At 39.2% G+C, this 13,333-nt stretch overlaps 1 protein-coding gene across 1 annotated transcript in view; it reads right to left on the bottom strand.

Moving 5' to 3' along the window:
• Nucleotides 1-13,333, bottom strand: part of LOC109298119 (cardiomyopathy-associated protein 5-like) — a 76,325-nt gene that overhangs the window by 46,100 nt on the left and 16,892 nt on the right. The window contains exons 4-7 of the mRNA XM_019518251.1: nucleotides 6,189-11,346; nucleotides 2,930-3,025; nucleotides 1,904-2,137; nucleotides 757-779 (exon numbers count right to left, since the gene is read on the bottom strand). Of these exons, the coding sequence (XP_019373796.1) occupies nucleotides 757-779; nucleotides 1,904-2,137; nucleotides 2,930-3,025; nucleotides 6,189-11,346 (5,511 nt within the window). The remainder of the gene's footprint in view (nucleotides 1-756; nucleotides 780-1,903; nucleotides 2,138-2,929; nucleotides 3,026-6,188; nucleotides 11,347-13,333) is intronic.

Raw genomic sequence — 13,333 nt, 5'->3', positions numbered from 1 at the left:
GGGGGTTGGACTAGATGACCTCCTGAAGTCCCTTCCAACAGCTATTTTCTATTACTCTATATTAATATTCCTAGGTAATTTGTGAAAATTTTAACGGGAGATAAATGTGCTTAAGATTAGTTATATTTCATGTTACGAGTCTCACTGAGAAGAAGCCCCATTAAGAAGCCACACAGGGCATAAGAAGATTTTGACCATGGGACTGTTATTTTATTTGTTTATTTAAGGAGAGTAGAGAGAGAGTGAAGGTGGAATGAAACAGAAATCCAGATTCAGACTTTACTGGAGATGCATCCATTTACACTAGTTGTAAATTTAGCTCCACATCTCCTCTTATGCAAGTGATACCTAAACTATTTCCATTAAGATTTGATCTAATATGGAAATTATATGAGTAAAACATGAACACTTGAAAACAGTGGTGTTTAAGATTTAAGCATCATCAAAATGTTTTATACAATAAGTACAAGGAACATCTACTTAAGAATGTCTATGAAAAATAATCAAAATGAGTTGACATTTAAAATGCTATATTTATTATTTAAATTATGAAATACAAAACACATGCAAAACACTTCAAACACTGTCAGCTACAGTAACAAGTATGAGATGTCTTCTCTGAATGATTATTATGTGTGATGTTTATAGTAGACAGTTATGTTGGCAGCATGCCTTCAATAAGGCTTGAAAGTATTAAATGAAGCATCCAACATGCTAAACCTAGCACACAATGCACCAAAGATGCATTGCTTATACCTTTTATTCATTTCTTTAGATGACTAAGAGAAAAGAAAAGAGAACTGTATTAACAATTTAACAAACAGGAGATAATATTTAAGAACAAATAGTATATAAAACAAATTCTACAGCTTTCAGTTGATGTAAATAAACACAGCTCCATTGATTTTATTGGTTTTTTGCTCATTTATCCCAGAAGAGAAGTTGTCTTTTCAGGTAATTTCCCTCTGTAAGACCTTGACTCAATATGTTTCTTTAAGTACACGTGTAGCTTTAAGTATGCAAGCAGTCAATCAAGAAACACTTGTGCTTAAAAAGTTAGGCACGTAGCCAAGAACGGTTGCTGTATTAAAGCCTACATCATTGTTATAGTAGGCAATATCATTTCTATATTATAAATATTAAGGTCCAAATGCCAAGACCAAAAATACTGTCCCCCACACCTCAATACATACACACAGCTGCTGATGCTTCATGAGCTTTATACTAGTAGAATTGGGTTTTTTACATTTTGTGGGAGTGCCTCAGCTGCCTTTTTCATTGTACAATAGGGCTTCAGGATCCAGGCCTCCATCCTTTACAGAAAGGGTCAGGAGACATTTAATGACTATACATGTTAAAAGCATATTAGGAATTAGATACCCTATCCTCCAAAAGGCTTTAAGATTTCAAAACTTTTCCAGTTCCATCAGGAAGCAAACAATGTGATTGGTTTTCATGCAAAATGCAAGGGTGGCCCCAATCCTTCCAAGAATAGTCAATACTTCAGAGATTAGGACATTCATTTTTGGGACATGGGAGAGTCAGATTAAAGCCTCTAGTTTAAATCAATCAGAGGAGGGACTTGAACATTGACCTCCCACAACCCAGGTGAATGCCCTAACCACTAGGTTCTTGGTGATTGTTTGGTGCATCTTTCAATCTTTCTTGTTGGAGCTGTTTCACTTAGTAAAAAGAATGAGTTTTCTCATTCTTAGAGTTCTTCTTTGAGCCCTCATGTGACATAAGGAAATGATCCAGCAGTGCTAGATTGGCACACCTGAGACTACAGACTAAACTGATCTTAGAAAATGACAAAGAGCTGCCTGGGTCTGAATATGTTATATAAATGCCTTATGAGACTCATGCTATTTAGGTTATTGTCCTGAACATAATTCATACTTACATTTAGGAAACTAGCCTCATCAAGTTCTTCAGTTTCCCTTACAGTTGTCCCCAAAGCCTCCTTGGCAGCATCAATAATCTGTTGAAAGTTAACCATCTGTTCATAGAGATATTCCATTTTCATCTTCTTCACCTCCTCAAAGTTCTCTAACTTCTCGTCATATTGTGCTGTCACTTTCTTAACCATGTCTTCATTTTGATCTTCTAAAACCCGTTCACTTTTCTTACAGTTTTCCTGGAAAATAAAAAAAGCATGCCAATCTGAGAAATAAAACTACATCGGTCAACAAAATTTCCACGGAAGTCAATATAAACTATGAGAGCAAATACCTTTCCTTCCCATACCACTCATTTGGGTGCTTCAAAGTAGAGGTGCTGTACTCACCCAGCCCCCCTGGGCTGGATCCAGAAGCCAGATTCAGACATGGCAGCAGGGCAAGTGACAGCAGTGATTGTGGTGACTAAGCACAGCCATTGCTCGTATTCTACTGCTGACATGCTTTCACAACACGGCTCCATACCCCAGACTGCAGTGGCGCCCCCTTCCTCCCACCCCTGCTCACTACCATCCTGAATTCTTGGCTCCTCTATGAGCCCCACAGGCCAGGTGATACAGTTTCATGGGCTGGATCCAGCCCATGGGCTGCATATCTGGCCCGCCTGCACAAAATGATTCAGATTGCTAATTTGAAGCATGTAAGGTTTGAAAGTTCAATCTGTGAAAACTTTTGTTTTAAACAGAATTTAGACTAAAAACACTGAGAGAATCACTTGCTTATCCAGTGCTTGACAATCACATAATACATGTAATGGTCACTGTGATCATTATCGCAGCACTATATTATGAAGCAAAACTATGTTTATTTTTCACAGTTAATCACTCACAGTCAGAGGGGCTAATGTAAGGACTAGTAAAACACCCCTTTCCAGTGTTAATCCCAGCAAGGAACTACAACAAATCTTTTCAAAGCATTGTCAATATTGTAAAGGAGAAGAAAAACAGTAGCGATATAAATGTTGGACTTACCTCAACAGAATTAAATAGGGATTCTATCTCACTAACAAATTCCTCAATTTTCAGTGACTTTTCTTGTAATGCCACCAAAAATTCATCTAATTGATCCTGAAATTAAAATAAGTTGCAGTCACTTGAAAATGTGCACTGTATAAAATCCATACAAAATGTGTATTAGATAAATATTTTTGTTTCACCACTAGATGTAATCAGAATAACTTTTTCAGTTAATTTTGCAGTGCCATCATAGCTAGTGAGTCCTATAGGAAAAGCACAAAACCATCTTCAAAGCATAACTTGGGCTTGATCCTGACAGGCACCGAGAGCTCATTTGTGATATTCAAGACCCACAAGTCAGGCTTTGCTGGAAGGTCAGGATCTTAAAGCATCTCACAGAAATACTAAATAGACTGCAGGATATGGTCCAGAACAGAAGAGGGTAATTGGTAGGGGACTGGCTTAAGTAGTCTTGCTGCTTATCTTGGAGACTAAACCAAACTGAGCATAATCATAGCTTTTTCTGAATTTTGCTGGAAAATTATGCTTGATATTTACTGATAATGAAAGGCCTGACTCAGTTGTTTTATGTGTGTAAATAATTCAGAAGGAGGCTTGTGAAACAAAGTAGAGCTATCTTTCTGCAACAGTTTTTTCTTGACCTTCTTTGAGAGTAAGCTGTCCATCTGCTCATGTGTAATTTATGATTCATAACTGCACTTGGTTTTAATCAAGTTGTATAAAACTAGAAGGAAGGTTAAAGGAAGGTTAGTAGCAGTCTCCTATAATCTGGCAAACTTTTATAGCCAAATCTGTTTGGAAAATGTGACCTCATGTGACCTCCATGAATTATAAATATCATATTAGACTGTAAAATTGAATTCTATATTTATAACTATTTAGGGCTAATCAGTGCAACTCCAAAGTGAACTTCTGTTTGTCAAGATAACCTATAAAAATTGGCAGAGGCCATGAATACCTCATTTCATTTAACACAAAGTTTTGCTCCAATGCTAAAACTGAGGAAATGAATATTTTGTTGTCCGGTATTTTCTGAGAGATTATATATATGAGTAACAAGAACCATGTGTGGACAGTTTCAGAGTAACATGAGTTTGACTGCTAGAAATCACATGAAGTCAGACCTGTTTTGAAGCCAGATTTATTTATTGGCTCTCTCTCAAAGTCCATAACCAGGGAATGACATCATGGGATAAATTAACTCCACCAGCTTCACTGTAGCTCCAACAGGGATGACTGTGATCTGACTTTATGATTGACATTGGTATGTTACAATCATTCATACTTGTAGATTAAACTATTATATAGTAAAGATAAAAACAGGGTACATGTACAGACTAGACAAATAGAATAATTAATAGCTTAAAAATTGAACAGAAATATGTCACATGTTCTTATAGCTATAATTTTTGTTTCTTAGTTATGAGTTACTGTTATAAACATAGCTTACCTGAAGACTATATCTGAGGTCTATTTTCAGACCAAATTCCAGGATTATATATGAATGCTTTAGTGTAAGTTAAACACATGCCAGGAGGTCAGTATGAGATGCAAAATAACATGAGTTAAAAGACAAATCATTATCAAAACTGATTCTGTGACATGGCCCAGATTTTTTTTATTAAAATTATGTGTAATTTTTAATTACATATGATTGTGTGTGCACCAGAAAAAATAAAGTTCAGTGTTTTTACACTGGGTTTAGATTGCAGAGCCGGCAACCAGAAAAAGATGTATAAAAAATAGCTAGAGAAAGGTCTCTACTCTGCCTTCAACTAGATTAACAAAATCAACAAACTTGACATGGAGTAAGTGACAGATCATAAACATGGAACTTCATAATGCCATATTTGCAGCCACTTTTCAGAGCAGAATATGAATTCAAAGACAAGTATCTAGAGAAGTGAAAAGTGTTGTAGCTAGCATTTATTTTGAAAATATATTTGGGGGGAAGATACATAGTATAGGAATGTATGAATACTTTTCAGAATGCTAGATTCTTGCACTGGTAAGAATACCCTTGCTAGATTTCTGAATGACTTGAATTTTAATTTCATGCTCATTTTTAATTAGTTTCAACATTTTGTCCTACAGGCTAGATGCACATTGTACAAAGTTTTGGAACTAGCATAAATATAGGTTCTGTATCAGGTGGTTTTCCTTCCCAGGAAAATAAGGCCTTGTCTGTTCTACTGCTAAACTGTATCAAGGAAATGGATTAAACAATATGGGTTGACTGGTGAATGCACACAGGACTTTAACCACATTTTGTGACAATGCTAAAGCCTTTGACTGATCAATGTTTTTAAGTGGAACAGGTGACAATATTATTAGCGTCAGTTCAAACGCATGAAGCTCACTCTACAATGAAATTAACTAGTGTTACTAAAATTCTCTCTCTACAAAAGAAAAAGAACTATACTAAGGATGAGGCTAAAATTCAGAAAGCTCTGTGAGACCTGCTAGGGAAATAAGGCCACTTAAAAATGTGAAATAAAATTATATCCGCGTGGTAAGCTCATGATTCTAAGCTACTTAACTGCAATATATTCTTCCTTCTAGGCTGGACTTTAAGAGGGAGCATTTTTTGTGTTCTGTTCTGGTTAATGCAACAATCATCTTGATACCAGTGTGGGCTTGGCTATGATCTTCCATGATTTTAGTGAAAATTTTGCACTGTTTATTTCTTTTACAGCTATTGTAATATCATGGTATGTTTCATAACTTAAATGAACCACTGCTGCCAGAAAGGGTGTGAAACCCATCTCAACCTCTACCATTTCCAATGGGAGACAATATTTTTTTTGAAACAGACCAAAAATCAACGCAATAAACATTTACATCTTTCTTTGCAATCCTATAGAATTAATTAACCAAACCTTGAACTCTGAAGGGTACATGTTGGCTTAGCCTATTTAGAAGGTAAACTCAGTTGCTGAAGGTTACTTGCTGGAGCTGCTGATTGAAGGTTCAAGTAATCTAAGGAGAGCACATCACAATAATCCAGCCTGACAATCAGAAAGATGTGGACAATTCTAGCAGGGTCCCCATCGAGGAGAAAAGACTCCGGTATGAGATAACATCTAAAAACCAAATTTAATTGCACATTTTCTCCTGAGCAGTGAATAAATAGTAACGGTCGGTCCCTGATTTTATCTTGGAAAAAGGAAAAAAGATGAATGACCCATATTTTAAATTAGCTAAATAAATAACATTTGTGTTTTACTTTGAAAATGGCATCGCAAATGCTTACCTTGATCTCATTTGCAGCAGTGTCTAGTGATGTCACATCATGCTCTTTATGCTGCCCAAAAAGCTTGTCAATAGCAGAAATAGTGCATCTGCACTGGTAGCAATAGGTATCAATTTGGGCCTTCTTCATTTCTTTTTGTGGACTCTCACTTTCAGGTATGTCTGCTGATGATTGTTCAGGCTCCATCATCACAAACCCTGAATCTTCATGGTCAGTGGGTGTAACTTGCTCTGCCTCGTTTACAGATTCATAACTATCACTAATATGCTCAAAAGATTCCCTGTCTTCAAATAATAATTCTTCATGTGCCAATTCAGAGGACACTTCATCTTGCAATTCTTCTTGGTTAATCACTTCATAATCCATTGATTCAGCAAGATCTTCATAAGCACCAAAGCACTGCTTTGCTCCTGAATTGGGCTGAAAGTTATCTAGATTGCAAGGAAAGAGCTGTGTGTCTGATTCACTTAACGCATAATCAGATCTTACTCCTGGTTCTGAAAGTCCACACTTAGCTATTCCTAGGTCATGCTGTGCTATACCATCTGTAACCTTTCTCTGGCCTCTTTGTTTGTGTGTCAGCTCATCTGTGCCTATTAGATTTTCTTCTCTGCCTTTTTTTTTGTTCATATTTTCAAGGTGATTGTACTCTAAAGCATGTGCCTCCCTTGTCATGGGATGCAGTTGCTTATCTAAATGTGAAATTAACCCATCTTTCTCTAGTTTCTCTGTTTGTTGAAGAGTTTCAAGATGGGAGAGATTTTCTTGGACATACTGATTGCCTTTACTCCCCTCAGCAGGTGTTCTGCCGTGAGGTAAATCATTATCCATTTTGTGAACTGTTATTTCATGTTGCTTTTTCTGCTCATCTGTCAGGTAAGTTACTTCCTTTGATTTATTTAGCACAGATGCTTCATCTTGATGGGCAATTTCCTCAGAATCTACTACTTGACTGGACTCTTGATGACTTGTTTGACTTGACAGTTTCTGGTTAGCTTCTGCAGGTATATTTTCTTCTTCTCTTCTTTGATGAGTAACATCATTTCTAGCATCTGAAATATTTAGTTTGTTTCCAAAAGGAATTGCATAGGCTGGTTTACAAATTGTTGCTTTAATATCACTAACAATCTGGGCTTCTTCTTTTCTCAATACATCTGTCTCTCTCTCCACTATTTCTCCTTCTGACATTTTGGCAGACTCTTCAGCTGAAATGTGAACAGATTGCGACTCCTTTTCAGCTGCCTCACAAACACCCTCACTTCTGTCCTCTGAAACTCTCATTTGGCTTGAAATATCTTTGCTACTAGACTGATCTTTTGGAATTTGCTCCTTCTGAAACCCAGCCATATTACTTGGAATATCATCTATAAGAATATATTTTTCAAAATATATTCCAGTTCCATCATCTGTGTCAGAATTCCTACTAGGAAACGATGCATCAGAATTCATACTTTCTTCGTCAGAAAGAGGTTCATTGTCACCTTTTATGTTTTCTCCCACTGCTTCTTCATACAGGTCTTTGTATAAAAATGAGAGAGCAGGTGGCTCTTCTAGAAGCTCTGGGTTTATCATGGTGACTGATGTGGGAAATAACAGGGATCGTTCTAACACTCCTTCTTCTGTATCAAACAAGGGTGTGCCTGCGGACTTTTGTTCATCTTCTACATTTACAGCTTTTTTACTGCTAATGTCAACTGATTTTTGCTCAGGAAAAGATTTCTGAACATCTGCACAGGACTGTATTTTGTTGTCTTCTTCCACAGTTCCATAAAAGGCTTCATCCAGATAATTAAATAGGGAATAACCATCTTCCAAAGTATTAACATCAGATCTTTCATTTAAAGAGACAGCTTCCTCCATTGGTTCCTTAGGACTTTCCATTCCAGCAGGAAATGAGTGTAGTTCCTGAGGAGATGACTCAGTAGGATATTTGTCATCAATCAGAGTATATTTTTCAAAATAATCCATATCAATGCTACTGTTATTAGGATTCAAAGCAGTCTCACTATTATTTTCTATCCTTTTTGAAATTTCCTCTTTTGTTTCTACAGCTTCCGGAGCATCTTCATCTTTGACCGGTTCTTTTTCTTCATTATCTTTACTTCCAGTGTCACTAGCCACTGAGCTTTCTGAAATTTCTGTAGTCGTTCCACATACTGAAGCTTTAGGGCCAGCAACTGTATCATCACTATAGTCAACTAGCTGTCTTTTCGATAAGGTATTTGTTTCCAAATATTCCAGCTTATCAGGCATGTGTTTGCTTTCTTCTTGATCAATGGAAGAAATGACTGGGGGAACATGAATATTCAGTATTTCGTAACCTTCTGAAATTATATTAAACATATCTTTTTGACTGTCAAGTTCTGAAGTGCACTTGCATTCTACTTCAGACTTCACATGGTGTGTTAATTCCTCTTCCCTTTGTAGACCATGTTCAGGTTCTTTTGATGCTTCCTCTACATTCAATGAAGGATGGGTTGCTTCTGCTTCTGCAGAATAAGATGGCATTTCTAGATTCTGTGTTTTAATAAAAGGGCTAAGTAAAGTGGATATTGGCTCTGCTGAAGCGATGCTATCCACTTCAGCTGAAGAAGGCTTTTGCATCGCTCTTTCATCAAGAAGGTCTGGTGAACCACCTGTTGATTGTTCCAATGACACATCTTTCGTGCCATCTGAATAAGGCTCCATTTCATGTCTGTTTGTTTCTTCATTACAACTGACTGAAGTGGTTTTTGACTGCTGCACCAACATGCTTACTAGGTCAGGCAAAGATGAGGGAATATCTTGTTTCTCTTCTTCATCAAAGAAACCAAGCGAATAAGACTTTGACTCTTCCAGCCATGTATCAAGATTTGCAAGTGAATTAAACTGAATATTTTGTTCACCCACTTCCTTAATAGTTGTAGTTGACTCTTCTGAAACCCAGTTCATCATTTCCTGTTCACCAGGCAGCATTCCCTGATGAATACTTTCAGCAATGAGGCTTGGAGAATGAGCACTTAACTGTTCTGACAAATATTTTGTGCTCAATAAATCAGCTTGGACTTTTTGCTTATCTTCCATTGCTGTAGTTTTGGGTGAATAAGGTTTAACTTCTAACTCTGTTTCAGCTAAGTCTAAATGTTCAGACTCTGACTGTGCTATAGGTAAACATGGCTGAATATCTCCATACTCTGTTTTTTTCATGGAATGTGCTAAATTTGGCTGTTCTGGCTCCATTTGCGTGGTTTCTTGTTCCTCTGCTTCATGATTGAGGCATGTTAATTTTTGAACATCCAGTTCCCGTTGCTTAGTTACAGGAGAATGGAATCCTGAATCTTGCGTCTCCAAATGTTTAGACTCTAGTTGGGCAGTTTCTTCTCTCTCTTCTTTGCCACTGGAATCGGATACATTGGAATACTCACACAGCCCTGAAGTTACCTGTGAAGCAGACTGCCTTTTTTGTATTTCCATTTCATCAATAGGGCACAATATATCTAACTGTTCAGACGCCAGTTGCTGAGTTGCAGTGGAATAAGACTTAATTTTTTGCTCCTCTGCTTCCTCAATTGAATCTGATAAATATGGATGTTCAAACTCTGACTGAGTGATTACAGGGGAATGGGGCTGAATAACTTGCTTCTCTAAATATCCAAACTCCAACTGTGTGGTCTCTTGCTCCTCTGTTTCATCAGCAGAATTTGAGACATCTGGATGTTCACACTCTGATTGTGTAGTTAGAGGTGAATAAAACTGACTTTCTTGCTTCTCCGCTTCATCCACAGAACGGGATAAAACTGCATGATCCAGCTCTGATTCTGCAGTGGTGGATGAATAAGGATCAACATCCTGCTTTCTTGTTTCAGATAAAACTGAATGTTCAGACTCAGACTGTGTAGTCATGGGTGAGTAAGACTGACTTCCTCGCTTTTCTGCCTCCTCCACAAGATGTAATGAAACAGAATGGTCAGACACATATTCTGGAGCTACAGATGAATATGCTTGAGTTGTTTTCTGCTCTGATTCAGTTACAGATTCTGCTGAAATGGGCTCTGTGGTCATGATTGAATAAGGCTGAATTTCTTGCTGCCCTACTTCATCAGTTAGGCATGATGTAACAGGCAGCAACTGGTCTGACGTCTCAATTATAGTCTCAACTGGAGGTGGCCACATTTCTTGTTTCTCAGCTTTATCAGTAGGATCTAATGGAGCAGGCACTGGTGGTCCTAATATTGAGTTTATGGCTGTAGGTGAACATGTGGGAACTTCCTGCGTATCCCCTTCATCTGTAAAGCAGGGTGAAATGGACTGTGACTGTTCTGATGTCTCACTTGGAGTCTCCATTTCTTTTTTCATAGGATTGTCAAGAGGAACATTAGAGTTTGAAAACTTCTTAGATCCAGGAGTCAGTTGGCCACATTTTATATTCAGAAGTGAAACATCTTTCCTAGCAGCAGAGGCTTTTTCAGGAGACGCTGAAGAGGGGGAAGAAAGGCTTTGTTTTAACAATCCCTTGCGCTGTCTTTGTTCTCTTTTCGTATCTGATATTATGGGTGGATCTTTACTACGTGTCTTTCGGAACAGTTTTGGAGGTGTTGCTTCTTCTGTAATCGAATTGAACTTTTGAATTCTAGCCCATATTGATCCTCCAGGGTCTGGCCCTCCCTTCTTTTGTTTATTTTCTTTGCCCATTGACTTTGAGAGGAGTGGGTCTGGTTCCTCTGTAATGTTTACTGGATCTTCTTTATCTTTTGAAGTTTCTACTTCCATAGCTTTTGCTTCTGGTTCAACAGCACTTAACTCTGTATCATTTACTGGGGTAACACTTAAGTCTTGCATTCCAGAGAAGTCACGCTTTTTACTACCCTGGCCTTCCTTCAGGTTTGAATGCAACAGTGTCCTATCGGATGATCTACATATCTTTTTCCGGACAGTCTTACCATCATCCATGATAAAGATAACTTTCCCAGGAGGACAACCTACAGATGAACTTTCCAGACTATAAAGATACGAAGTAGTACTGGGTTCAGAGGCCCATGGAGCGGAACATCTGCTTGAGCTGATTTCCCAAGTTATTCCACTATCTTCACTTGGAACTGTTACCATAGAAAAGGAAGGACTGGAGACAATGTATTGTAGCTCGGGCTTCACCTCTGCATTTTGGATAAGGTCCTTTAAGCTATAAAAAAGTAGGAACGTTTATTAGTACAATAAATCAATTATTGGTAAATAAAATATTGATAAAATACAGTAAAATCACACTTATTGCTGTGGGGTCTTTTGATTATGGTGTCACATGTGCTGGCTGTGTTTTGCCTTTGTTGTTAGCAAGACCTGTTTGTATTTTGTGTTCACTGGTCAGCACAGAGTATTTCTGAGGGTGAGACTGGTGAGACAGAGTTGGGCAAGAGATAAGCAGTTTGGAAAAATGCTTTTAAGGTGCAATCTCTGTAAATAGATATAATTATTTACCAATCTTTCTTTTAGGTTCCAGTGTGGGGTGGTACACAGCAGAGAGGGGTGTGAGGTCAGTGGAAGTTTTCAATAAGGGTTAAATACCTAAATATTTTTGAGAATATGGGTCTTAGGGTGCCCTCACTTTTGAAAGTATCAAACGAAGGCAAATTTATTTGACTTTTAAAACTTAACAGCTGACTTTAAAACTTAACGAAAGATAAACTTTCATCAAAGATCTGAGTATAAAACAAATTATCAGTGGGTATGTCTACATGCACCCCTGATTGTGCATTTGGTACTTCACAATCATGTAATACTTGCTTTAGCAGTACTGCACAGTCCTGGCTGCGCATGGTTATTTTTAGATGATATGTGACTAGTGATGAGGTACGTTGCCATAGCTCATTGTTACAGCGATGTAGTGTCCTGTGTAGATGCATCCAGTGTCACAGAAGGACAAGGTCATGATAGTCTAATGCCTAGGAGAGTAATTTAAATTGGTGCTAAGTAGATGTAAAGTTCTGTCATTCAAATTTTATATAATTTTATATCTATTTTGCCCATCTATAAGTGACTACACAACATTCAAGGCAGTGGAGAATCTGGTCTCTAGCTTATAGAGCTGGTCTAGCTGGTCTTTTATTTGTAAGCTATAAATAAAAAGCAACTTCTACGATGGTGTCAACACGGAGTGCTGCCAGGGCCCCTGCCCGGGGGGTGCAGCCTACCCGGGGCTTGTCTGAGGTCTCCACCCAGACAGAGCCCATGGTGGGGCTGGCGTCCCCCCACCCCCTGACCTGCGGGGGTTGCCCAGCAAGGCCTGGGGGGGCAGGGATTAGTGACCCCCACACCTGTCCTGCAGGCACCCGCCTTAGGGCCCTGGAGGCACAGGTAAGGGAGCTCCAGAAGGAGGTTAGCAGGCTGAGGGGAGTCAGGGAGGCAGAGGATGAAATTGACGGCTATTTCCTTTCCCTGCAGGGCCACACACCCAAGGAAGAAGCACCTTGGGAAGTGTCCTCCACTGCAGAGTGGCAGACGGTCACCTCTAGAACCAGGGCGGTTCGCAACACAGCAGTATCAGTTCCTCCAGTCCAGCTGCAGAACAGGTACGAGGCCCTGGCAACTCTGGAGGAGAAGGAAGGAGAGGAGGCAACCAGAGAGGAGGCAACTCCACACTCTCCATGCTCAGAGCAGGCTGAAGGAGCTAAGCAGTCCTGGAGGAAAAAGTGTCGCGTGATCATCTTAGGCAACTCCATCCTGAGAGGTACAGAGGGTCCCATCTGTCGCCAGGACCCCTCGACACGTGAGGTCTACTGCCTACCCGGAGCAAAGATTCAGGACGTGAAGGGGATGATCCAGGCCATGATCCAGCCCACTGATTACTACCCCATGGTCCTAATTCATGTGGGTACTAATGATGCGGCTAGGAGAAGCCCTGATCACCTGATGGTGGACTACCATGCTCTGGGGGGCATGCTGAAAGAGATAGGCGCACAGGTGGTTTTCTCTTCTGTCCTACCAGTGAGCAGACGTGGAAGATGGCATGCGACGTGCATCACAGAGACCAACTGACGGCTTCAGGAATGGTGTCTTGAGGCGGGTTTTGGATTCCTTGACAATGACCTGCACATCATGACAAGAGACATGCTCGGATGGCATGGGCTCCACCTTTCCCCTAAAGGTAAGCATGTGTTTTCTTCTAGGTTGGC

The sequence above is a fragment of the Gavialis gangeticus genome, unplaced genomic scaffold, assembly GCF_001723915.1.
Source record: "Gavialis gangeticus isolate Ggan-Ray unplaced genomic scaffold, GavGan_comp1, whole genome shotgun sequence".
NCBI lineage: Eukaryota > Metazoa > Chordata > Crocodylia > Gavialidae > Gavialis > Gavialis gangeticus.
This window is presented reverse-complemented; position numbering and strand designations above follow the sequence as displayed.